We start from the raw sequence: 27031 nt of genomic DNA, 5'->3' as shown, positions 1-27031 counted from the left end.
TTTCTTCTTCCTCAAATAATTCAGTGTGTATTAGATTTTTCTTCATGGGATCCACACGCTTTGCAGTACCTCATTAAACCCAGTATTTTAGCTGTTCCATGAAGTCCACATTCATTTCTATATATCTTGCTCCACTGATTATGAATCTCAGTATCTCTTAAACAGAACCTTTCGTTTTTCTTCCCCTTTCTGCGCATACTAACTCTTATTTCTCTTGCAAAAACCTTTCTTTACACTTTCGGTCTTTATCTTGCAAAGTATGGCTGAACACATCCCATTCGGCATTGCACAAAACTTATTAACAAAGCTGGCATCATCTGCCTTCCAAGAAATAGGATTGATATATGGTGTCAAAAATGATCTTTGTAGGCTTGAAAATACTTTCTCCACTATTAAAGCTGTACTTCTAGATGCTGAGAAGAAGCAGGCGAACAGTCATGCAGTGAAGAGCTGGATAAAGAGACTTCAAGATGTTGTCTATGATGCAGATGACTTGCTGGATGACATGGCAACTGAAGGTTTGCGAAGAAAGGTTGAAGGTCAGGGAAGAATGGTGAGGAAGGTATGCGACTTCTTTTCTTCCTCAAATCAAATTGCATTTCGTTTTAAGATGGGTCATAGAATCAAAGATATCAAAAAGAGGTTAGATGATGTCGCTAAAGATATCTCTACCTTCGGCTTTATAGCTAGCAACCAAGGTGTAGCTAATATGCAAGTTATGAATAATTGGAGAGAGACAGACTCCTTTGTATTGAAATCAGAATTCATAGGAAGAGAAGCTGATAAGGAAAAAATCATAGAATCATTGTTGAGTCCAAACAATCAAAGCAATGTTTCTATAGTTGCAATTGTTGGTTTTGGTGGCTTAGGAAAGACTGCCCTTGCCCAATTAGTGTTTAATGATGAGAAAGTGGTGAATTGTTTTGATTTGAAAATATGGGTATGTATTTCCGAGGAGTCAAATGTTCAAATGCTAGTAAAAATGATCCTTAAAAGTGCAACTAGTGATGAAGTGCTCAACTGGCCTTTGGAACAGTTGCAAATCCGTCTTAGACAACATTTAGAAGGAAAAAAATACTTGTTGGTGTTGGATGATGTGTGGAATGTAGATTATAGAATTTGGGGTCAATTGAGAAAATATTTGATGGTTGGTGCAATAGGAAGTAAGATTTTAGTAACTACTCGTAGCATGGGAATTGCTTTAGCTATGGATGTAGACTCTCCATATGAATTAGGGGGTATAACAGAAGATCAGTCATGGGATTTATTTGAGAAGCTAGTATTTAGAGAGGGAACAAGTAGAGTGAATCCAAATTTAATAGAAATAGGGAAAAAAATTGCAAAGAAGTGCAAAGGAGTTCCACTTGCAATTAGAGCTTTAGGAGGTATAATGCAACTAAAAAGTAGAGAAATCAATGAATGGTTGTTTGTCTTGGAAAATAAGATATGGAAGTCGTTTGAGGATGATTGTGATATTGGCCCAGTTTTGAAATTGAGTTATGATCACTTACCATATCATTTAAAGCAATGTTTTGCATATTGTGCATTTTTTTCTAAAGATTATGAGTTTGATAAGAAGAGGTTAATTTATTTATGGATGGCACAAGGTTATGTTCAATGTGGGAGTCAAAGTGGAAATGAAAGTTTAGAGGAGATTGGCGATGGATACTTCAATGAATTATTATTTAGGTCATTTTTTCAAAAGGATGAGTATTGTTATAAAATGCATGACCTCATCCATGACCTTGCACAATCAATAGCAGGGGATAGTTGTTTTGTAGTAAATGATACTACTACAGATATTCCTGATAGAGTCCAACATGTGTATTTTGAGGGATTGCCTTCCGAAGAATGCTTGAGAAAGTTCAAAAATAAGGGGTTGAGGACACTGTTTTTTTCTCGTGAGTTAGATATAAATTTAGATGGTATTATTTCAAATTGTAGAAGTTTATGTGCATTGAGTGTACGTTGGGGGGATATCAATGAATTGCCAGATTCAATTGGAAAGTTGAAGCGCTTGAGGTATCTTGACATCTCAGAAAATTATAATGTCGAATCACTTCCCAAAAGTATTTGTAGTTTGTATAATCTACAATCTCTAATGCTCAGAAATTGTCATTCTCTCAAAGAATTACCCAAAGACGTAAGAAAATTAATTTGTCTTAGGCAACTTATAATTGATGGATGTTTTGATCTTAAATACATGCCATTGGGATTAGGGAGATTAACAAGTCTGCAAAGGTTGTCTACTTTTATTGTGGGAAGGGATCGAGGAAGGAGACGTTCCACATTGAACGAATTGAATAGCTTAAACCAGCTTAGTGGTGGAATTTCCATTGAAGCACTAGGAAATGTCAAAAGCCCTGCGTTGGAGTCCAACCAACCAAATCTCAAGGAAAAGAAACACCTTCACTCCTTGGATTTGTCTTTCTATTTCTATTGGGATGGCACGGGAGATAGTGATAGTGGAAATTGTGAGTTGTTGTTGGATAACCTACACCCTCACCCTAACTTGAAACAATTGCATGTTCATGGGTACGGAGGTGTGAGGTTTTCAAATTGGCTTTCTTCCATCACAAATCTTGTCGATATTAGTATATTAATATGTCCAAAATGCGAGCATCTACCACCATTGGATCGTCTCCCTTCTCTGAAATTTCTCAGACTTGAAGTTTTCAATTCACTGAATTATATATCGGATGAGATGGCAGAATCTTCCTCTTTTTCATCTGCATCAACAACATTCTTCCCATCCCTAAAGATTCTTCAACTCTTTGACTGCCCTAATCTGAAAGGGTGGTGGAGAATATGTAGGGACGCTGAGCTAGTGCCTCAATTTCCTTGTCTTTCTGAATTAGCCATTTGGAATTGCCCTAACCTGACTTTGATGCCAACATTTCCATCTCTGGACATGGAGCTGTATCTTTCAAATGCCAACATAAGACCATTGCATCAGACATTGAAGATGAAGATAATGACTGCAACGGCTTCCACATTACCATCAACCTCTTCTTCAGTTGCTGCTCCATTTTCCAAATTAAAGTCTTTGCAGTTACAACACATTGAGGATCTATCATCTCTACCTGGAGAGTGGATGCAGAATCTCATCTCCCTTGAGAATCTTACTGTTTCTGATCTATCAAGTCTGGTGTCTCTACCGAGGGAGCTTCAATATGTTACCACCCTGCAGCGTCTCACAATCTTCGGTTGTTCTAATTTGACAGCTTTGCCTGACTGGATGGGCAACCTCACATCACTTAGATATCTAGAGATCTCATACTGCCCCAAATTGGAATCGCTACCAAAAGGAATGCGTCAAATCAGCACTTTACTGAAGTTGAGGATTGATGGTTGCCCCCATTTGTCTGAAAGATGCGGACACGATATGGCTGCAGATTGGCCCAAAATTTCTCACATCCCAAATATTAATATAGATCGGCATGATTTTCAACAGCATGGCCTCTATTTATTGGAAGAAGAAGGAGGCTCCTCTGCTTCCACGGGTTTGTACTTTCTACCTTCAGCCCTTTTTTTTCTTTGAATTTTAAATTAGCTTCAAAAAATCATTAGGGCAGGCCAAAGTATTCTACAGTGTCGTATAAAAAATATCATCCACTTCTTCTACAATAAATACCTGTCTCTATCTGGTAAGTTGATCCATTACTTGCTCTGTTCTGTCTTCATTTTATCTCTCCAAGTTTAGGACTTGTGTTATGATTCTATATGCAGAGATACAACTGTGGAAGGATGATTTTACTAAGCTTTGACTATCCATGGGATGATAGAACATATTGCCAGTTCCAACACCAGAATTATATGTTGCTCTTGCACACAGCAAACCTCTTTCTACTTCAGAATTTTAGAAAGGTATAAGTTTCAGAATTTTAGAAAGGCACACAGCAAATATCAATTGGTTTCTTCCCTTAACCATCTAAGCATTAGGTTATAAAGGGAGCTTAACAGAGTGCATTACACTGGAAAATGAGTGCATTATATGTAACTTCCAGTTCATCTTCTTATATGTCTAAGCTTATGCTTCTGTAGGTTTCATGTGATTTCACAACCTATTGGAAAATCTTTTAGCAAATAGTCTCTAATTTTATTATACCTTTTGCATCTAGGTGTACAGCAAAGGTTCAATCTCTTGGTGCTGCAATTTGGTGAAACTCCCACATCTTTGCTCAAAAGAGAAACAGTGAATTGCAACTCTGAGCCATTGAACAAGAAATACACACAGCTACTATGATAGAAGATTTGTCACTTGTCAAAGTTATTTCTTGTTATGCCTTAATTAGCCTAAGGATTCATTTCGTTTTGTTTGTTTACTTATACAAATAGGTTAATAGATATTGTGATATTTTTAAACTGTAAATCTATTTTATTTTATTAACAGTCTGGGATTAAGGGGAATTTCTATGTTTATGTCAATTTCACCAATTAAATACATGGAATTGTAGTTTAAATCTAACAGGTTTTTTTTTTTCTTTTTTTGGTCAAAAGTTGTTTTTTTTTTTTTTTTTATAATTTGACACACTGGGATTTATTTGTTTAGTTCTTTTCTGGTTGTATGTAATAATAAAGGTAAGGTTAAATTCAGATGAAAAGGATCATCTGCTATTTCTACAAGATGTATGCAGGGCTTTATTTGGTAAGTAAATCAACTGCCCGCTTTGTACTGTCTTCGCTTTTATCATTCAAATGGTCAACAAGTTCGTCTCTGTACTATATGTAGGGCTGGAAGGAAGTTTATACAAACAACTTTGGAACAGACATTTGGAATCAATTTTTCATTTTCAGAAGCAATCAAAATTTCTAATAGATGTGAGATTCTTTGTCTTTAATTTCTGGCAATTGGTCTTCTACTTGTACTGCTGCATCTCAGCTCCTTTGTGAAGCTACAGACAGTAGAGTGTGCATTGGTTCTCAATTGATGATGAAGTGCATAAAGAATGCTTCTACTAACTTTTCACTGTCCATTGGATAATGGAGCATATTGCTAGGTTCGTTGCTGGAATTATCTATTGCCTTCAATTGACAAGGTATCACCTGGACAAATTTATTCTCTTTTAAAGTAATGAATTGGAGTGCTTGCAAGAAATTGGCTTCTACCTTTCTTCACCTCCATTATTCTTTTGATGATCTGTGTATCAGCACTTCAAAAGAAATAATATGTTATTCTATCACTAAATTCTAGTTTAAAAGACTTTAATCTCTCACCAGTTTAAGCCTCTTGCTGCTCTTGAACATCTAGTGATTTTGAAAAAGATTCTACTGAAAATTTTATTTTTCAGAAACATATTTCTAATATCTCACGTTACTTGTATTAGCACTTGAGAGCAATTTGCGATTTTTTGTTGTATTGTATTTCTTTTTAATTGTGTACAGGAAGAAGCAATTTCGAAGTTGAAGCTTCCTAATAAAGATTATAAATCTTCATTATAGTTCTTTCTTCCAGTATGACAAAGGGATGAAATTTTAACTCTTTGGAGGCAAAAAAATTTAAATTTAACTTTATTGGCGAGCACTCCCTCCAATTTCATTACTGAATTAATTCTTAACTCAACATTATTTTTTTTTGATGCTGGGATGTGTTTGCCTATTTTTTTTTTTTTTTTCAATGTATACGTACTAACAAAGCTAAGGTAAAATTCAGATGAAACAGATCATCAGCTGCTTCTACAAGATATATTTCTCTCCATCCAATAAGTAAATCAACTGCCTACTTTGTTCTAGTTCCACTGCTGGAAGGATTTTGCATTCAATACATTTGGATATCAATTTTGCATTTTCAGAAGCAGCAAGCATTTGCAATCTTTTTTGGACCAATAGATGTGAATCGTTTTGTATAATTTTCTAGAGTAGTCAGCTCTTTAATATATCTTTATTCTATCCTGACAGGATTTTTCGGAATTTAATTGTAATATGTTCCATGTGTTCATCCTTGCAGGCTACACAATATGCAAGTCATAAGATGAGGACCTAATTTTAAGCAAGTTTTGAGATCAAAGCAATCAATCCCCAAGGTCTCATTGTGATTTTTGAAAGGTATAAAAACATTTTTCTAATTTGGTCTCTCCTGCATTTTTTATAAGTTGATATCAGTGTTATATAATGGAGCGCTTTTGAGGATAGAGGACGCCATGAATTCCCTGGTTCTTCTTTCAGAATAAGATGGATGCCAAATGTCTTAGAGAAGGAGCAGTGGGGACAGTAGATGCCATGAATACCGCAGTTCTTCTTTCAGAATAGGCCGCTTTTGACTCAGCTGTGAAGGAATGGTCTGCTGTTGTGATAAAAAGGCTTCAGAATAGACAATGGTAAATATCACATGACCTTGCGAATGGCGGTTTAGTTAGCGAAGAGCTAAATGGATCAGACGGTTAATTACATGTATTAATTATTAATACATGTAATTTCTTTGAAAAGTGGATTAGCTGTAAATACTGCAAAGAGCTAAAGACCAACATTTTAATTCAGCAACATGTTCATTGGCTAGTGAACCAGCCGCTCCACAGGCCAATCCATATTCCCACCCAAGAATCTAGGCAATCCATATTTATAAGAAGGAATTGGGTGGCTTCTGACTAGTATCTTGATAACGTATTTCTTTAAGCATTTTGCTACATAAAGACTTTTCATGATGGCTGACAGATTTACACTGGAAGATGCATGGGTGTCTTGTATCTCTACGAATCTTTGTTATGTGCATATAAATTGAGTTGTGGGTTTGAATGACATGAGTTAAATTGTGAATATAATTCAGCATATTAACACTCTGCAAAGCCTTCAAATCCGTTGGTGTCGTAATTTGTTTGTCTTTGCCACATTGCAATCTTCAAGAGTCTTTCATTTTGATTCACTTTCGGAAGGATGCAAACAAAACACTGCTTAGTATTGGACCTAACTTGCTCACGTCCCAAACTTGGATTCCGTCCCCATGATTCCGTTTCCCGTCCCCAATAAGCATAAATTCGAGTCGAAAAATTTATTAAAATTGATTAACTAAATAAAATTATTTTAGTTTTTTATATAATTCAATTTGGTTTGATTTTTCTTGTAATTTGGTTCTTTCAATTTTTTTATAATAAAATTCAAGTTATTCAGTTTTGAAATATTTCAATTAAATCAATCTAATGTTTGTCCTGATCACTTTGTGTTTTGTGTTATGATTTGGTTTGAAATTTGAATATGTTTTTTATGAGCTTAATTATGATTCTACTCAAAATTAAATAAATTAAGTAGACACTAGATGAGAGAACGAAGCACCCGAACAATCCCCTTGTAGAAGTGGAAGAAGACCAAGTATCGGACTAGAAAGGGGAGTTATATCAATAGGAAAAACATGAGTCAGTTTAGAAAGGAAATTTGCACAAGCATTAGCCTATCTACGAGCATGATGGAACTCAAACTTCCAATTTCACTGATGTAAGTAGCGAATAGAATTTATAATAGGGCCATGATTGTTCAAAGAAATCGAAGAACTTCGAACAGCTTGACAAGTGGTTGAGTTATCAACCTCTACTATCACTTGTTTAAAGCCAATATCCCAAGTTAAACGGATACCCTGATAGATGCCCCTAATTTCAGCTTCAAAGACATCAAAGAAACCAAGGTTACAAGTAAAACCAGAAATCTAATTCCCAAGATAATCACGAAGAAGACCTCCTGCCGCCCCAAGATGGTTAACAACACTCCCATCTGAATTAAACCTAACCCATTCAATTAGAGAGTTTTAATCGATTGTAACTTGTTCTCTCTTATCATAATGAAATATTTTTCTTTTTAACTTTGCTTGTGAGTGTAAACTTTATAATCAAATCATATAAATTTTACATTTTTATTTTTTTTATATTAAATGTGTAATTTTTTGTGTACCTTAAATTTATGTACATATTATAATTATATAATTTGCATAGCTAAGAACGCAATGAAAAATTATACGAGAATCCTCTATATTTTTCCCACATCTGCAGATCAAATATGCTCTTTTAACCTCACAATCATAACAAAGAATCAGAATTTAAAAAGAGAAAAGAATTAAATTTTTAACCTATTATTTGTGAATGACAAATTTGATAATTTTTTATCTTTTTATTTATTTGCTTTTAGTATTGTTCTTAAAAAATTGCCAATTTCAATTTATTTTCCATAATAATATTGAGCTACGAAGTTCTATATTTCTTATTTGTATAATTTACTTTTTAACGAAAAACCTAGGAAGCTAATTAACAATATAGGGAACATTATATTCTTTATATTAGTTAATTATTTATTATAAAATTTTCATTTTAAATTATAATAAAGTTAATTATAAATAGTATTGATTAAAAATTTTAAATTTCTTTTAATTTTAAATTGAAATTTTAAATAATAAAAAAATATAATTATAAATAATATAAATGAGTAAGGGTATTTTTGGTAAAGACGATTTCATAAAAAGATGGCAGATAGAGCCCACCGACTTCCTTTTGTTGCGTCACTAGACTTAATTGCATGGCATATTCTCATGTAATTATTAAGATTCCCACTCCAGCGAGTCTAAAGTCTTTTTTTTTTGTCCCATTGGGAAAAAAGTGTCAAAATAAAATAATTTAAATCATTAGCTGTACTTCTAATTTTAAAGTAAAAAATTTTATGTATATTTTTAATTTAATTTTATAATTTTATAATAAAATTTTAAGATTTTAATTAAAATTATGCATGAAAAAATGAAAATTTTATAATTAATTTTTATTTATACATGGTAGAAGAAATAGAAAAGGGGATGAGAATTTTCTAATGGCACTATATCTTTTTAACGTTTATGAGATCTTTCATTATCAGAAAGGTGTTTTTAAGTGTTTGAACTCATTTATGTGTCTAAAATTTCTTTTACACTCCACAAAAGTGATTCATCATGCTCATGTAAAGTGCTAAAAAAAAGTTGTTAACAAAGTTGACCTCAATTGCTTCCCAAGAAATTGGTTTGCTGTGTGGGTTCAAAAATGATCTTAGGAGGATTGAAAGTGCTCTTTCCTCCATCAAACACTACAAGAAAAAAGGAGATTTGAAACCTAATATTCGGTTTCAAATCAGTGAAAATCGATTTCTAAATACATTTAAAAACCAATTTGAAACCGATGTTATTTGGTTTCTAATATGACCTAATACAATAGAACTAATTTTGAGCCTTCAAATTAGAAACAAAAATATGTCAGTTTTAGATTTCGGTTTCTAATCGGTTTCTAAACTGTTGCTAATTTAGAATTTTGAAACCGATGTTTTTCTGTTTCAAATCCGTTTCAAATCGGTTTTTGATAAATTTAACTAATTCTACTCAATTTCCGTTGCAAAAGCTGTTTTAAATTATAAATCGATATAAATCCGTTTCTAAAGTCGGTTTCTGTTCCGATATTTTCTTGTAGTGAAAGCTATACTTCTAGATGTTGAGGAGAAGCAGGAGGAGAGGCATGCAGTGAAGGACTCGATAAAGAAGCTTAAAGAGCTTGTCTATGATGCTGATGGCTTGCTGGATGACATTTCGGATCTTCTATTCTGTCTAAAACATTGCTTTGCTTACTGCTCAATCTTCCCAAAAGATTATCAAATTCCTCTGCAATAATTGATATATATATGAATGGCACAAGGGTATATTGAGTTATCAGATCCAAGCCTAATTTTGGAAGAAATTGGTCTGATATATTTAGGGTTCTCTCCATGCTTTCTTTTCAAGAAGTTACAAAGGATAAATGGGGTAATATAATATCATATTCAATAAATGTAAAACAAATTAAATTAAATTAAATAATTAATATTAAAAAAATTAATTTATCAGTAGATTTAAAATACAACATATATATAGTGAAAGCAATAAAACTATGAGTGCTTACTTCTTTTATCCTCAAGGAAAATCAAATAATAGTATTAACCTTGACTTATTTATTAGCACCCAAAATTTTTAGTGATAATAGGCCAAATTCTATGAATTTTTTAAAAAATAATTTATGGACTTTTTAATATATTAGATCTTAGATGTAGTAAATCATGAGCAATTTTTTAATTTAACATCAGTTGCTCAAAATATATGCATCACAATTATAAATATTAAATTTTAATTATATTAATTAATTGTTATATTAAAATATATAAAATGTCGAAATAATATTATGTGAAATTTAAAACATAAAAATATAGAGTATAAAGTTTAAAGTAAAATAGACTCTGATAACATATAAAAAAAAATAAATCGAATGTAATTCAATTTCAAAAGTTAGTAATAATATCATATAATAATAGCATTTTCCCCCTTTAAAAAATAAAAATTTAAAAATCCATTATTTTTTATCAATTAATTATGTATTGAATTTTCCTTTATCGTATCCACGCGGTTTGTTGCAATGCCCTAATTACAAACCGCGTGGGCTCGCGTATACTTTTTCTTCTTTGAAATAGTAATTGATCATACACTACAAAGAAACAGTAATTACACTTGTCAAATTGGGTATTGACCTTGACTTATAACCATTGCCTTTTTCTTTCTTTGTACGCTGCATAAATGATTGTTTTTATATGCATTGCGTTGGATTGGGTGTATTGGAAAGGTCTACTGCCCAGATTTTAGACACATGATACATGCTATGTTTTATCAGAATAATTTTCTATTTTTAATAAAATTAGTTTGCCTATTAAAAAAAATTGATTGTTCAGTCATTTGGTTCATGCAAATTTAAATATCATAATCATTATAATGGAAATACACACAAGAACTGGATGTTTAGATTGAAAATTTATGTGAATTACAATGTAATTAATTATTCTTCCTGTAAAAGATGAATGTTTTAATTCAGTAAATTTGCCATTTATATTGCTGCAATTGATCATTTTCTAGTGACATCAATTGAGCTTTTTTCATTGAAACATGGCTGAAATTAACAATCTGCCTCTTAATAACAGAGCACCATTAATAAACAGAGTATCAGACAGATTGCACCTTTATATAAGTTTTATATCTCTAATTAATGTTACCAATTAGTTATCTGATAAAGAAAATCTAATTGTAAAACCTTCCTTCTTTCATCTCCATTTTAAATGATCTATCAAATCTTTTGAATGGTTTGGTCTTGTGCATTTAAGGAATTGTAATGAAGATTTCCTAAACTTGAATAATGACATTTTGGAAGCTGATGAGAAATTCACTGGCAGTGGAGTCCACAATTCCAAGAAGTTGAAAGGGAATTTCCTCTAGGGAAAAATCAAATAATACTATTGCCCTTGACTTATCTACATTTCTTATTTCTAACATTTCTTTGCAGTAGCTCATTAAACCCAATGTTTTAGCTGTTCCAAAAAGTCTACACTCATTTCTGTATATATTGCTCCATTGAATATGAAACTTAGTATCTCTTACAAAAGCATCTCTCACAAAAGCATTAAGTTTTCTTCCTCTTTCTGTCCATACTAACTCTTATTTTCATTCTCTTATAAAACCTTTCCTTACCACTTTCAGTCATTAACTTGGAAAGCATGGCTGAACACATCCCATTCAGCATTGCTGCAAACTTATTGACAAAGCTGGCGTCATTTACCTCCCAAGAAATAGGATTGGTGTATGGTCTCAAAGGTGATTTTCGTAGCCTTGAAAATACTCTCTCCACTATTAAAGCTGTACTTCTAGATGCTGAGAAGAAGCAAGCGAACAGTCATGCAGTGAAGAACTGGATAAAGAGACTTCAAGATGTTGTCTATGATGCAGATGACCTGCTGGATGAAATGGCAACTGAAAGTTTGCGAAGAAAGGTTGAAGGTCAGGGAAGAATGGTGAGGAAGGTATGCGACTTCTTTTCTTCCTCAAATCAAATTGCATTTCGTTTTAAGATGGGTCATAGAATCAAAGATATCAGACAGAGGTTAGCTGAAGTCAATTGAGATATCTCTACCTTCGGATTTATAACTATCAACGAAGGGGTAGCTGATATGCAAGATATGAATAATTTGAGAGAGAAAGACTCCTCTGTATTGAAATCAGATATAATAGGAAGAGATGAAGATGAGAAAAAAATCATAGACTCATTGTTGTGTCCAGACAATCAAAGCAATGTTTCTGTAGTTGCAATAGTTGGTTTTGGTGGCTTAGGAAAGACTACCCTTGCCCAATTAGTGTATAATGATGAGAAAGTGATGAATTATTTTGATTTGAAAATATGGGCATGTGTTTCTGAGGAGTCAAATGTTGAAATGGTAGTTAAAATCATCCTTAAAAGTGCAAATGTTGAAGTGTCTAAATTGCCTTTGGAACAGTTGCAAATCCGCCTTAGAAAACATTTAGAAGGAAAAAAATACTTGATGGTCTTGGATGATGTGTGGAATGTAGATTTTAGAATTTGGGGTCACTTGAGAAAATATTTGATGGATGGTGCAATAGGAAGTAAGATTTTAGTAACAACTCGTAACAAGAGAGTTGCTTTAGCTATGGAGGTAGACTCTCCATATGCTTTAGGGGGCCTAACTGAGGATCAATCGTGGGATTTATTTGAGAAGCTAGTATTTAGAGAGGGAACAAGTAGAGTGAATCCAAATTTAATAGAAATAGGGAAAAAAACTGTAAAGAAGTGCAAAGGGGTTCCACTTGCAATCAGAGCTTTAGGAGGTATAATGCGACTAAAAAGTAGCGAAAGTGATGAATGGTTGTTTGTCTCAGAAAATAAGATGTGGAAGTCGTTTGAGGATGATAGTGATATTGGTCCAGTACCGAAATTGAGTTATGATTACTTACCATATCATTTAAAGCAATGTTTTGCATACTGTGCATTATTTCCTAAAGGTTATGTGTTTGATAAGGAGAGGTTAATTTATTTATGGATGACACAAGGTTATGTTCAGTGTTGGAGTCAAAGCGGAAATGAAAGTTTAGAGGAGATTGGTGATGAATTATTATTTAGGTCATTTTTTTCATAAGGATAAAGATCATTGGCGTAATGATTATTATAAAATGCATGACCTTATCCATAACCTTGCACAATCAATAGCAGGGGATAGTTGTTTTATAGTAAATGGTACTATTACAGATATTCCTCATAGAGTCCAACATGTGTATTTTGAGGGATTGCCTTCCAAGGAATGCTTGAGAAAGTTCAAAAATAAGGGGTTGAGGACTCTCTTTTTTTCTCATCAATTAGATATAAATTTAGATAGTATTATTTCAAATTGTAGAAGTTTATGTACATTGAGTTTACGTGGGTGGCAAATCAATGGATTGCTAAATTCAATTGGAAAGTTGAAGCACTTGAGGTATCTTGACATCTCATAAAATTATAAAATCAAATCACTTTCAAAAAATATTTTTAGTTTGTATAATATACAATCTCTAATACTCACAAGTTATCAGTATCTCAAAGAATTATCCATAGACATAAGAAAATTGATTTGTCTTAAACAACTTAAAATTGATGGATGTTTTAATCTTAAATACATGCCCTTGGGATTAGGGAGATTAACAAGTCTACAAAGGTTGTCTACTTTTATTGTGGGAAGGGATCGAGAAAGGAGATGTTCCACATTGAACGAATTGAATAGCCTAAACCAGCTTAGAGGTCAAATTTTCATTAGAGGACTAGGAAATGTGAAAAGTGTGGCGTCGAAGTCCAACCAAGTAAATCTCAAGGAAAATAAACACCTTCACTCCTTGAAATTGGAATGGGATGGCACGGGAGATAGTGATAGTGGAAATAGTGAGTTGTTGTTGGATAACCTACACCCTCACCCTAACTTGAAACAATTGTATGTTAATCGGCGCTATAGTGGCAGCTACGGAGGTGTGAGGTTTTCAAATTGGCTTTCTTTTATCACAAATCTTGTCGATATTAAAATATCAACTTGTCCAAAATGCGAGCATCTACCACCGTTGGATCATCTCCCTTCTCTGAAATCTCTCACACTTCACAATTTCAATTCGCTGAATTATATATCGGATGAGATGGCTGAATCTTCCTCTTTTTCATCTGCATCAACAACATTCTTCCCATCCCTAAAGATTCTTCAACTCTTTGACTGCCCTAATCTGAAAGGGTGGTGGAGAACATGTAGGGACGCTGAGCTAGTGCCTCAATTTCCTTGTCTTTCTAACTTAAGCATTTGGAATTGCCCTAACTTGACTTTGATGCCAACATTTCCATCTCTAGACATGGAGCTGTTAGTAGTATATCCTAGAGCATATCATTTAGTATGTATCTTGTACGTGTTTTATTTATAAAAGGCATTTTCACTTTTCCGTTTACATAATATATTTATGTGTAATAGAAAAGGTCCATTGTTATTTTGTTAAAAATTCTATTCTTAAGTTGTTAAGAATATGAGTGACAGTATTTCTAGCACAAAGTATCATAAATTGGTTCACAATCAAGGATACTTCACAATAAGGACATGACTTATCTAGAAAGATTGTAATCATGTTTGTTCCCAAGTTATTTATATGAGATGTAAATAAGATGGAATGGTGAGTCTTATGCCATATAACAAACATGATAGGCACTTATACATGATAAGTAGGCCAAACCAGTGACATTTATGACAAGCACATGGAGTTTACTCTTGTCAATGTATTGTCATAAATCATATCAGTGCATATAATCTTTAAACCTGAGATAGCACAGTTAACTTGTATATAGGTGGTTTGAGTTTGATACTGCTTTCATACTTGTACTATGTATGAGTATATGGGCATGTGTTGGCTCCTACTAGTTATATATGGAGGTAGGTGTTGATCAAGATGGAATCTGTTACCCTAAGTAAATAGGGATAAAATCCTATGTTCATTTAATTGTTTTTGATGTTTCAAGTTCCTAGCAAGGACAAATAGATTTAATCAGAAAAGAGTTTCTGATAAGAAAATCTTTTTAATCAAGAACTGAAATTAAAAGAGAACATAATATTCATAGCAAATGGGGTTTGACATAAATCATGACTCCAGCTCGAATTGGGATTTTGTAACAAAGAGATTCTAGTGCATGGTAACATATGTATGACACCCCTTATCCGTCTACAGTATAACCGAGCAAGATATGCCACACAATGTGCTGGAACACCATATTTTTATCTCATTTATTATTGTCCATTCTTGATCTATTTATCTATAATTATTAAGTGAAATTTATGAAACTGATTTCATTTAAGTCATTTATTGAAATTATAAATTCATTTGAGGTTCCAAAAAATTTATAGAAAATCCGGCAGAATACCGGCTAAAAATGAAAAAAACAGTTCTTCAGAACCTGTGAAAAACACTTTCAATATAGTTTTCAGATCCAGAACTCCAATATACATCCATATGAACTCAATTTCCAATTCTGAACAAAATTTTCGAAATTTTTGTTCACATCACAATTCGAATCAATTTCATGAATATTTCTCCCAACATTTTATTTTTTCAACAAAATATACTGATAATTACAGTAACATGAAATTTCATATATTTACATTATCATATGATTCATGAGTTTGTAATTACAATCAAGAACTAGTACAAAATGCAAAGTATAAAATACAACCCAAAATCCTAATATCCTACCAAGTGCACTATAGATATGAGGTGACTCTGAACTCTGCGTAGATCTGACTAATCACCCGGTCTGAGGTCTGCTGGACTCCCCAGCTATGTCTCCAGTACCTGCGCGTGGCAAAAGCGACTAACTAATTCTGCTTAGTGGTGCCAATATAAAATAAAATAGCTAAAATAAAATGAATATGCAGAATGTATGCTGATATTTTATGTAGACTGAGTTTCTGGTAATTATTGTGGTATTATTTGATTAAAATTTGATAAGATTTATTTTGATTGCCCAAGTAACCTATACTAGTCGACTGGACTGGATAAACGGGTAAACTGGCACTAGGTATCAAGTACCTCGGTGTTAGTAGTATGCCTTAGAGCATATCATTTAGTATGTATCTTGTACATATTTTTATTAATAAAATGCATTTTCACTTTTCAGTTTACATAATATATTTATGTGTAATAGAAAAGGTCTATTGATATTTTATTAGAAATTCTATTCTTAAGTTGTTAAGAATATGAGTGACAGTATTTCTAGTACAAAGTATCATAAATAGGTTCACAATCGAGGATATTTCATAATAAGGACATGACTTATCCAGAAAGATTGTATTCATGTTTGTTCCCAAATTATTTATATGAGATATAAATAAGATGGAATGGTGAGTCTCATGCCATATAACAAACATGATAGGCACTTATACATGATAAGTAGGCCGAACCAGTGACACTTATGACAAGCACATGGAGTTTACTCTTGTCAATGTTTTGTCATAAATCATATCAGTGCATATAATCTTTAGACCTGAGATAACACAGTTATCTTGTATATAGGTAGTTTGAGTTTGATACTGCTTTCATACTTGTACTGTGTATGGGTATATGGGCATGTGTTGGCTCCTACTAGTTATATATGGAGGTAGGTGTTGATCAAGATGGAATCTGTTCCTCTAAGTAAATAGAGATAAAATCCTATGTTCATTTAATTGTTCTTGATGTTTCAAGTTCCTGGCCAGGACAGATAGATTTATTCAGAAAAGAGTTTCTGATGAGAAAAATCTTTTAATCAAGAACTGGAATTAAAAGAGAACATAATATTCATAGCAAATGGAGTTTGACATAAACCATGACTCCAGTTTGAGTTGGAATTTTGTAACAGAGAGATTCTAGTGCATGGTAACATATGATTATAGGTTCATTTAAGGTAAACTTTATTAGTAATTGGGTGTCCATGGCATGCTATGCTAGGTGTTAACCATGGTCTATGAGGTGCGTAAAATGATTTAGAGAAATCATTTATGGTAAGAAAGAGTTCTGATGATATTAAGAGTTGATATCATGTCTCATTGCCAATTAGTGAAGAGCCTAGTAAGTCACACACATACACAAGTTATCACCTAATTAAATATGATTTAATTAATTAATTAAAGAGTTTAATTGATTAATTAAATAGGTTTGGTTTGTAATTAGATTGCAAAGTCCCTAGCATGACTTGAAACCAAATTTAGATTATTGGATGTATAGTATAAGTTAAATTTATATTTAAAGTGTTTAAATATGAATTTAATTAATGAGAAATTAATTAATAGAGATTAATTAATTAATTTATATTTGATATAAATTGAATAGAAGAAGAGAAATAATTATTTTGGGTTGAGAACTCAAAATTAAGACACAGAGGCATTTTGGTCATTTCACAGTGTTACACGTGGCACCATGAAATGGTGACACATGGGATTACACATAAGCTTGTCAAATATTTTTTAATCATGTAAGATGATTAAAATCAAGATTAAATATAGGTTTGACACTTGGCACAATGTGATTGGGTCACTTAAACCTAGAGCTAATCAAAGAGTGACATGTGGCAAGGGTTTAATGTGTTAACCTAGCTATATAAGTGTTGTTATGAAAAAGAAAAAACAACCAGCAGCCACTCCTCCTTTGTCACGCCATTTTGAGGCTCTCCATCTATTCTTCTTCATCTCTCATCAATACAAAGAGATTAGCCATCAATCTCTTGAATTAAGAACACTAGAAATTATTTCTAGTGTCCTGTTTACATCTCTTATCTCTTAAAAGGCAGAACTTGAATTTCTAATTAATAGAAAAAGCTTTAGAAGCTGTTCAAGGGCTGCCATAAGTGTTCTTGGTGTGGACAATCTAGAGGGACAACATTTGGTGTCCTGAAGACAAATCTCAAAGCGCGACATGCGATTGCATCAAGAGGTTAGTGTAATTATTCTTGATTTAATCTAGGGTTCTAAAATTAATCTGATTAATTTTAAAATCTTAAATGGCAAATACAGATCCAAAAACATATTAAAAGAGTTTTAATATGTTGTTTATCATTGAAATCAAATAGATAAAAATAAATCTTGCATTATGCATGTGACCCTAGGTGAAAATTTTTGAATTCAATGGTATAAACTTGTGTTTTTCACGCTTTCGTTCCTTCAATTGGTATCAGAGCCACTATATTTGCCATTTAGATTGTTGATTATATGATTTAATTGTGTGTTATGATCATGAGATGATTTATCCATTGCTGGTTGCAATGGAGGTTTGGCGGCATGCTTGAAAAACACCATCAATGGTGCGCATGGTTTGGCTTCCATGGGTGGTTCAAGGTTTGGCTTTTAATTTACAATTGTTGTATGATCTAAGGCCTATTCTTTGACTAATTAAAGTGTTTAATTAGTAGTTTTAATCACACAATTAAATTATGATTCACATCAGAATTTTAAAAATTGTTTGAATGTTATTCAAATCTGAATTTTAAAAGTTGCTTGAATGTGATTCAAATCTGAATTTTTAAAGTTGTTTGAATCATATTTAAATCTGATTTTTTAAAGTTGATTGAATAATATTCAGATCTGATTTTTTAAAAAATGTTTGAATGTGATTCAAATCTGAATTTTTAAAGTTGTTTGAATGTGATTCAAATCTGAATTTTAAATTTGTTTGAATGAGATTCAAATCTGAATTTTTAAATTTATTTGAATCATATTCAAATATGGATTTTTAAGTTGAATATGAGATATTCAATTTAATTTAAGTATGTATGTTTTATTTAATTGTAAAATAGTGATATGCATGATGGATGATCATGGACTATAAAAGACCAATGTGATTGGATTTATTTCTTTTATGTTTCTTTGGGATTGTAAATTAATTAATTTATTTTAATTTATTTTGGGCATGTATTATTAAGTTTGTAATAATTTTTGGGTTGTAATTTCATTTATTTAAGTTCTTGTAAATTTGCCTTGGTATGCCAAGGATTACTATGTAATTGGATTGCAAGAAGTTCAAGGAGATCAAGAACATTGGTGGGACCAGTGGGAGGAATTCAAGATCAAGTATTGATTATGTACTCCTTCAGTAACTCTTGTAAAATGAATGAATGAAATGCACCTAGGAATGCCCTGATTCAATTCTTGGTGGCTCAGAATTGAATCCCTTAGAAAGTCCATGATCATACCATATTTACTGCTTATCCATGAATGCATGAGATGTATGGGAATGTATGCAATTATATGATATATGCATGCAAAATGGTAATGTGCAAAGTGAGACCTAAATAGTAATTACGATGACTATAAAATCTTCCAAACAAATGATTAAGTTGGAAATGCTATAATTAAAGTAATTATAACATAGGCCCTCCATTGGGGCAATTAATTTAAGAAATTTTAAATAGTTGCATAAGATGCAATTAATTTAAGAGATTTTCTTAAGAATAATTGTTAAGCATGAGATGTTGTAAATATGTAAATGGTTTGGTGGCCAATATTGGATGTACCTGAGGACATTAAAATTATTTGCGTAATTACTGGCTCAATGGGATCAACTTAACTAATGCAAGATAAGTCAATAATGGATGTACCTGAGATTTTGAGCATTAGGGGCTAGGTAAAGGATTGAACCTCACATGAGATGTGATGGCCAAGGAGCTGCTCACTTATAGTTTATTGTAATTCCAATAATGGATGTACCTAAGGATGATCAATAGAATTATAAGAATTCAATCACCCACTAGAAATCCATCCAACTAGGATTTCCGTTTTCTACTTTAGAAGTGTAGGATTCGCTAAGTTAGTGGGAGGACCAATTTGATTAAAATACCATAATCATTTTGGTTAATTACATGATATATTTACTAATTAATTTGGTTATTTTCTGCAGTTAATTTTCTGATAAAAATGAGCACAGAACAACCACCACCATCTAATATCCTTGTAAGCATACTTGATCGCAATAGGTTGACAGGACCTAATCTGTCTATTTGGCTAAGAAATTTGAAACTTGTCCTGAACCTTGAACATATAGGATATGTTCTAGATTCAAATGTTCCTGGTCCCTTACCTCTAGAGGCCACACAAGAGGAACATGAAACTTTGGACTAGTGGAAGGAGCATGATATGAGAGCTAAGTGTTACATGCTTGCTTCCATGAGTAATGAGTTACAGAAGTAGCATGAGAACATGTTGAGTGCGAGTGAGATCCTCCTTCACCTACAAGAGTTGTATGGTGAGCACAACAGGAATGCTAGGTATGAGATATCTAGACAGCTATTTCATATGAGGATGTCTGAGGGACAGAATGTTGGGGATCATGTCCACAAGATGATTCGGCTGATTGACCAGTTGGAATATCTTGACTTCAACATGGATTTCCAACTACAGATGGATTTGATCATTCAGTCCCTTCTTGAGTCTTTTGGGAAATTTGTGACAAATTTCTATATGACTCAACAGGAATGCACCTTAGCTGGTTTACTCAACATGCTGGTTATTGCCCAAAAGAATATGCCGGGCAATAAAGGAAAAGAGGTAGCTTTGATTGCATCTTCTTCTGCTGGAAAGTCCAACAAGAAGAAGGGCAATAAGAAAAAGAAACCTCAGATTCCTGGTCCTTCCAAGAAAATAGCTAAACAGCAAAGGAAGACTAAACTGATGGAGGCAAAGGAAAGTGTTTCCACTGCCAAAAGGATGGGCACTGAAAAAGGAACTGTCCAGAGTATCTTGCTTCTCTGAAGGACAAGAAGGATACACCTTCGGAAGATATGTCCATATCTTGTTATTTAGATTCTGATGATACTCATAGTTCATCTACAACTTGGGTTTTAGATACTGGTGCTAGTTCTCACATTTCTAATGACATGCAGGAACTAGCAAATAGTAGCAGCTTGCATTCTCAAGATGTTAGAGTCCGGATTGGCAATGGCTCAACTTTTGAAGCTTTAGCCATAGGATCTAAATCTTTTTAAGTGTTTGGACATGTTTTGTGTTTGGATAATATTTTATATGTACCTGATGCTTTTAAGAATATCATTTTTATATCTAGTTTGACTAGAAATGACTATGAATTTCAGTTCACAGATGATGTTTGCAATATTTATTTTGAAAATAAATATGTTGGTTGGGGTTATATGAATGATGGTCTTTATTATTTGGATAATAATGACAAACACAAATTGAATGCAAGTGATCTAAAAGAATGCAATGCCATGGTGAAAACCAACTCAAGTTCAAAATATATTTGACACTTAAGGTTATGTCATGTTACAGAAGATAGGATTGCAAAACTGGAGAAAATGGGGATTCTATCCTCATTGGGCTCTGAGCCTACTCCAACTTGTGAATCTTGCCTTCAGGGCAAAATGACTAGATCACCCTTTGTTGAACAAGGGCTAAGAGCTGAAAATATTTTGGAGCTAATACATAGTGATGTATGTGGTCCATTTAAAGAAATGGCTAGAGGGGGCTTTCATTATTTTATTACCTTTACTAATGATAAATCAAGGTTTGGGTATTTGTATTTGATGAAATACAAACATGAATCCTTTGAAAAGTTCAAAGAATTTAAATCTAAAGTAGAAAATCAAACAGGAAAGAGTATTAAAGCTCTTCGATTAGATCGTGGAGGTAAATATTTGAGTACTGAATTTGATGAATACTTGAGAGAGCACGGCATTATTTCCCAGCTGACTCCTCCAAGAACACTACAGCTGAATGATGTATCTGAAAGGAGAAATCGTACCCTATTGGATATGGTACGTAATATGATGAGCTATACTGATATGCCAATCTTCTTTTGGGGATTTGCATTAGAATCAGCTTTGTATATTCTGAATAGTATTCCATCAAAATCAGTTTCTTCCACACCTTATGAGATATGGCATAGAAGAAAAACAAGTCTTAAGCATGTTAAGATTTGGGGTTGTCCAGCTTATATCAAATAGCTGAACACTGATAAATTAGAGACCAGATCAGAAAATGGTCGATTTGTTGGATATGCAAAAGATAGTTTTGGATATTATTTTTATTCGCCTACTTCACAAAAGGTTGTGATAAGTAAAGATGCCACATTTCTTGAACAATAGTTTGTTCAAGAAGGAGGCAAAGGAAGGCAAATAGAGTTAGAATTGGAGAATTCTGACCAACCAACAGATCAGATGGATATAGATCCATCTAGTCAACCTATACTCGTTGATGAAACATCTACAGCTATTCCTCGTAGAACAACCAGGGTATCTCACCCACCAGTGAGATATGGTTTCCTTCATGAAGAAGAACAAGAGTTGTCTACTCATGAAGAAGTAGATCATGGAGATGATCCACTTACCTATGAAGAAGCTATATCAGATATAGACTCCTCAAAATGGATTGATACTATGAAATCCGAGATTGATTCCATGTATAAGAATCAAGTTTGGGATCTTGTTAACCCACCTGAAGGTATTGTACCTATAAGGAACAAATGGGTTTTCAAGAAGAAAATTGGTTCTGACGGAAAGGTAGAGACCTATAAGGCAAGGCTAGTAGCGAAAGGGTTTCACCAAAGGCAAGGAATCGACTATGAGGAGACTTTCTCGCCTGTTGCCATGCTTAAATCAATTAGGATTCTATTAGCAATAGCTACATACTATGATTATGAGATTTGGCAGATGGATGCCAAAATAGCTTTTCTCAATGGATACATTGAAGAAAACATTTTAATGGAACAACCTAGGGGTTTTGAATCCCAAGATGGTTCTAAGGTAAGCAAGCTAAAGCGATCCATTTATGGGTTGAAACAAGCTTCGAGGAGTTAGAACATCCATTTTGATGAAGCCATTAAATCCTTTGGTTTTATAAAAAATGAGGATGAGCTATGTGTATATAAGAAGGTTAGTGACAGTGCTATCACTTCCTTGTCTTATATGTGGATGACATACTGTTGATGGGTAATGACACAGGTATGTTGACAACTATAAAGGTATGGTTGTCAAATACATTCTCCATGAAAGACTTAGGGGAGGCAACCTATATTCTTGGGATTCACATCTATAGAGATAGAGCGAAAAGAATAATTAGTTTATCCCAAAGTCTATACTTGGAAAAGGTGTTAAAAAGGTTTAACATGCTTGATTCCAAGAGAGGATTCTTACCAGTGAGACATGGTATCTATCTTTCAAAAGAGATGTCTCCAAAGACACCTGAAGAAAGAGATAAAATGGCCAGAATTCCATATGCTTTGGCTATTGGAAGTTTAATGTATGCAATATTGTATACTAGGCCGAATATCGCATATGCTGTTAGTTTGACTAGCAGGTATCAATCCAATCCAGGTTTGGAACACTGGATAGCTGTCAAGAATATCCTTAAGTACTTGAGAAGAACTAAGGATTTATTCTTGACCTATGGAGGTGGAGACTTGCAATTGGATGGTTATACTGATTCTGACTTCCAATCAGATATCGATGATAGAAAGTCTACCTCTGGATATGTGTTCATTTGTAATGGAGGTGCAGTCAGTTGGAAGAGTTCCAAACAGAGTACGACTGTAGATTCCACTACAGAGGCTGAGTATATTGCTGCATCAGATGCTGCAAAGGAAGCTGTTTGGATAAAGAAGTTCGTGATAGAACTTACAGTAGTTCCTTCCATTGAGTCAGCAGTTCCACTACACTGTGACAATAATGGAGCAGTCATACAGGCTAAGGAACCAAGGTTTCACCAGAAATCCAAACACATAGAAATGCGCTACCACATTATCAGAGAAATAGTTGGGCGAGGCGATGTAGCCATGCAGAAAATAGCATCAGCTTAAAATCCAGCTAATCCATTCACTAAGCCTATGTCACAGACTTAGCTAGACCGACAACTTGAGAAGATAGGTCTAAGATATTGTAATGAATGGCTCTAGTGCTAGTGAGAGATTGTTACTAGTATGCCCTAGAGCATATCATTTAGTATGTATCTTGTACATGTTTTTATTAATAGAAGGCATTTCCACTTTTCCGTTTACATAATATATTTATGTGTAATAGAAAAGGTCCATTGATATTTTGTTAGAAATTCTATTATTAAGTTGTTAAGAATATGAGTGACAGTATTTCTAGTACAAAGTATCATAAATAGGTTCACAATCAAGGATACTTCATAATAAGGATATGACTTATCCAGAAAGATTGTATTCATGTTTGTTCCCAAGTTATTTATATGAGATATAAATAAGATGGAATGGTGAGTCTTGTGCCATATAACAAACATGATAGGCACTTATACATGATAAGTAGGCCGAACCAGTGATACTTATGACAAGCACATGAAGTTTTCACTTGTCAATGTTTTGTCATAAATCATATCAGTGCATATAATCTTTAGACCTGAGATAGCACAGTTATCTTGTATATAGGTAGTTTAAGTTTGATACTGCTTTCATACTTATACTGTGTATGGGTATATGGGCATGTGTTGGCTCCTACTAGTTATATATGGAGGTAGGTGTTGATCAAGATGGAATCTGTTCCTCTAAGTAAATAGAGATAAAATCCTATGTTCATTTAATTGTTCTTGATGTTTCAAGTTCCTAGCCAGGACAGATAGATTTATTCAGAAAAGAGTTTCTGATGAGAAAAATCTTTTTAATCAAGAACTGGAATTAAAAGAGAACATAATATTCATAGCAAATGGAGTTTGACATAAACCATGACTCCAGCTTGAGTTGGGATTTTGTAACAGAGAGATTCTAGTGCATGGTAACATATGATTATAGGTTCATTTAAGGTAAACCTTATTACTAATTGGGTGTCCATGGCTTGCTATGCTAGGTGTTAACCATGGTCTATGAGGTGCATAAAATGATTTAGAGAAATCATTTATGGTAAGAAAGAGTTCTGATGATATTAAGAGTTGATATCATATCTCATTGCCAATTAGTGATGAGCCTAGTAAGTCACACACATACACAAGTTATCACCTAATTAAATATGATTTAATTAATTAATTAAAGAGTTTAATTGATTAATTAAATAGGTTTGGTTTGTAATTAGATTGCAAAGTCCCTAGCATGACTTGAAACCAAATCTAGATTATTGGATGTATAGTATAAGTTAAATTTATATTTAAAGTGTTTAAATATGAATTTAATTAATAAGAAATTAATTAATAGAGATTAATTAATTAATTTATATTTGATATAAATTGATTAGAATAAGAGAAATAATTATTTTGGGTTGAGAACTCAAAATTAAGACACAAGGGCATTTTGGTCATTTCACAGTGTGACACATGGCACCATGAAATGGTGACACATGGGATTACACATAAGCTTGGCAAATGTTTTTTAATCATGTCAGATGATTAAAATCAAGATTAAATATAGGTTTGACACTTGGCACAATGTGATTGGGTCACTTAAACCTAGAGCTAATCAAAGGGTGACATGTGGCAAGGGTTTAATGTGTTAACCTAGCTATATAAGTGTTGTTATGAAAAAGAAAAAACAACCAGCAGCCACTCCTCCTTTGTCATGCCATTTTGAGGCCCTCCATCTATTCTTCTTCATCTCTCATCAATTCAAAGAGATTAGCCATCAATCTCTTGAAGTAAGAACACTAGAAATTGTTTCTAGTGTCCTGTTTACATCTCTAATCTCTTAAAAGGCAGAACTTGAATTTCTAATTAATAAAAAAAGTTTTAGAAGCTGTTCAAGGGCTTCCATAGGTGTTCTTGGTGTGGACAATCTAGAGGGACAACATTTGGTGTCCTGAAGACAAATCTCAAAGGCGCAGACACACTACAGTGCATCAAGAGGTTAGTGTAATCGTTCTTGATTTAATCTAGGGTTCTAAAATTAATCTGATTAATTTTAAAATCTTAAATGAAAAATACAGATCCAAAAACATATTAAAAGAGTTTTAATTTGTTGTTTATCATTGAAATCAAATAGGTAAAAATAAATCTTGCATTATGCATGTGACCCTAGGTGAAAATTTTTGAATTCAATGGTATAAACTTGTGTTTTTCACGCTTCCGTTCCTTCACTCGGGCCATCACACCATCAGTCACATTGTGTCTCCTGGTGTGCATCAGAACAGCTAATAAGCTGTAATAATTATTAGGGATAAAACCCAAGTATAATAAACTCAACCAAAATAGCCAAAGGCTATTATATCACAGAATGGCACGTAAGGCCATAAAACACAGAATGGCATGGAGCCATATGCAGTACTACTAACAGAACCCTATTGACATGCCAACCTATCCAAACCAATTATTCTAGGCATACTATGGCATTTTACACAGTTAATAATTCAATTATTTCTTTTTATAATATAGAGGTCACTATTCACTTGACTATTTTCACTCAAAGGTTGACTTTTTAATTTATAATAGATTTGTTGAACCTAAGTTCACCAAGATACCACATTTTGGTTTACAAAACTGTTGGTATTAGTTGCCAAACAATACTTAAAACCAATGAAGAATAAATCAGAAATTTCAGTTTTAAGTGCTAACGTTCATTGTTCCATTAGGCCATTCTATAATAAGAATTTGACCAAATGTTCTTCATCAAAGTTGTTCCTTATTATGTCTAGTTATATTTCACTTTTTGAATTACCCCATTTGGAGTTTTCTAATTCAAGTTATGCTACTTTCTTTAGGACTGGCCGAATTGGCATCTACCCAGAATTTATGGGCAGAAATGGTTCTAGCAGTTTTGATACCCTGACTTTGTTTAGCAACTCAGATGGGTTATAGTCAGAATTTGGTTTAGTGTTCTTCATGAAAGTTGTTCTAAATTGTCTAAGCTTTTCATTGATATAAATTTTAGGTCAATTGGACTTTTCTACACTGAGGTATGACCATTTGAACAAACATTGTTCATTTGGTCATTTTCCAGAGACAACATGTTGGTCACTTGGATTAGAGTAGTTTTTAGGTCAACTTGGGTTAGTTTTCTGGGCAGGATTTCTTCACCAAAGTTATGCCATTATGGGTCTATTTTCATGTCTAATTAGCCTTGCACCTATACCTTTCAAGTTACAGCTGCCCAAACCTGTTGGACTCACACCCAGCCCTGCAGGTCACCAAGGGCAGCATGCCTAACCTCAATAGCATTTTCCTAAATCACTTCAATTCCTCCTCACATATATTCAAATGGTCACTAATTGACCATTACAATGGTCATGTAACATTACATGAGCAAACCCTAATTTTGTTCAAGTCTCCA

General features: G+C 33.2%; 1 protein-coding gene and 1 long non-coding RNA gene across 3 annotated transcripts; both read left to right on the top strand.

Moving 5' to 3' along the window:
• The first annotated feature begins 1 nt into the window (after nucleotide 1).
• Nucleotides 2-5439, top strand: LOC110652918 (putative disease resistance protein RGA1). Of its 2 annotated transcripts, XR_009143205.1 has the most exons (3): nucleotides 3352-3647; nucleotides 3730-3867; nucleotides 4122-5439. XR_009143205.1 is itself a non-coding variant. In XM_058133958.1 (2 exons), the coding sequence occupies exons 1-2, from the start codon at nucleotides 260-262 to the stop codon at nucleotides 3765-3767; spliced, it is 3282 nt and encodes a 1093-aa protein (XP_057989941.1). In that variant the 5' UTR covers nucleotides 2-259; the 3' UTR covers nucleotides 3768-5439. The 2 variants fall into 2 exon arrangements, 1 of the variants encoding a protein (XP_057989941.1); XM_058133958.1 differs by having other exon boundaries at nucleotides 2-3503; nucleotides 3730-5439.
• A 544-nt stretch (nucleotides 5440-5983) lies between these two features.
• LOC131172631 (uncharacterized) lies at nucleotides 5984-6732 on the top strand. The gene is made up of 2 exons (XR_009143206.1): nucleotides 5984-6045; nucleotides 6166-6732. It is a non-coding gene; the product is annotated as an uncharacterized LOC131172631 (long non-coding RNA).
• The last annotated feature ends 20299 nt before the right edge of the window (nucleotides 6733-27031 follow it).

Source organism: Hevea brasiliensis, chromosome 14 (assembly GCF_030052815.1).
Source record: "Hevea brasiliensis isolate MT/VB/25A 57/8 chromosome 14, ASM3005281v1, whole genome shotgun sequence".
NCBI classification, from domain to species: domain Eukaryota; kingdom Viridiplantae; phylum Streptophyta; class Magnoliopsida; order Malpighiales; family Euphorbiaceae; genus Hevea; species Hevea brasiliensis.
Note: the sequence above shows the minus strand (reverse complement) of the source record. Positions and strands in the feature narration are given on the sequence as shown.

Bases quoted from the DNA above. Each gene is read 5' to 3' on its own strand.
- LOC110652918 (XM_058133958.1), top strand. From the start codon at position 260: ATGGCTGAACACATCCCATTCGGCATTGCACAAAACTTATTAACAAAG. The intron at 3,504-3,729 runs GTTTGTACTTTC...TTCTATATGCAG, and splicing joins AGGCTCCTCTGCTTCCACGG to AGATACAACTGTGGAAGGAT.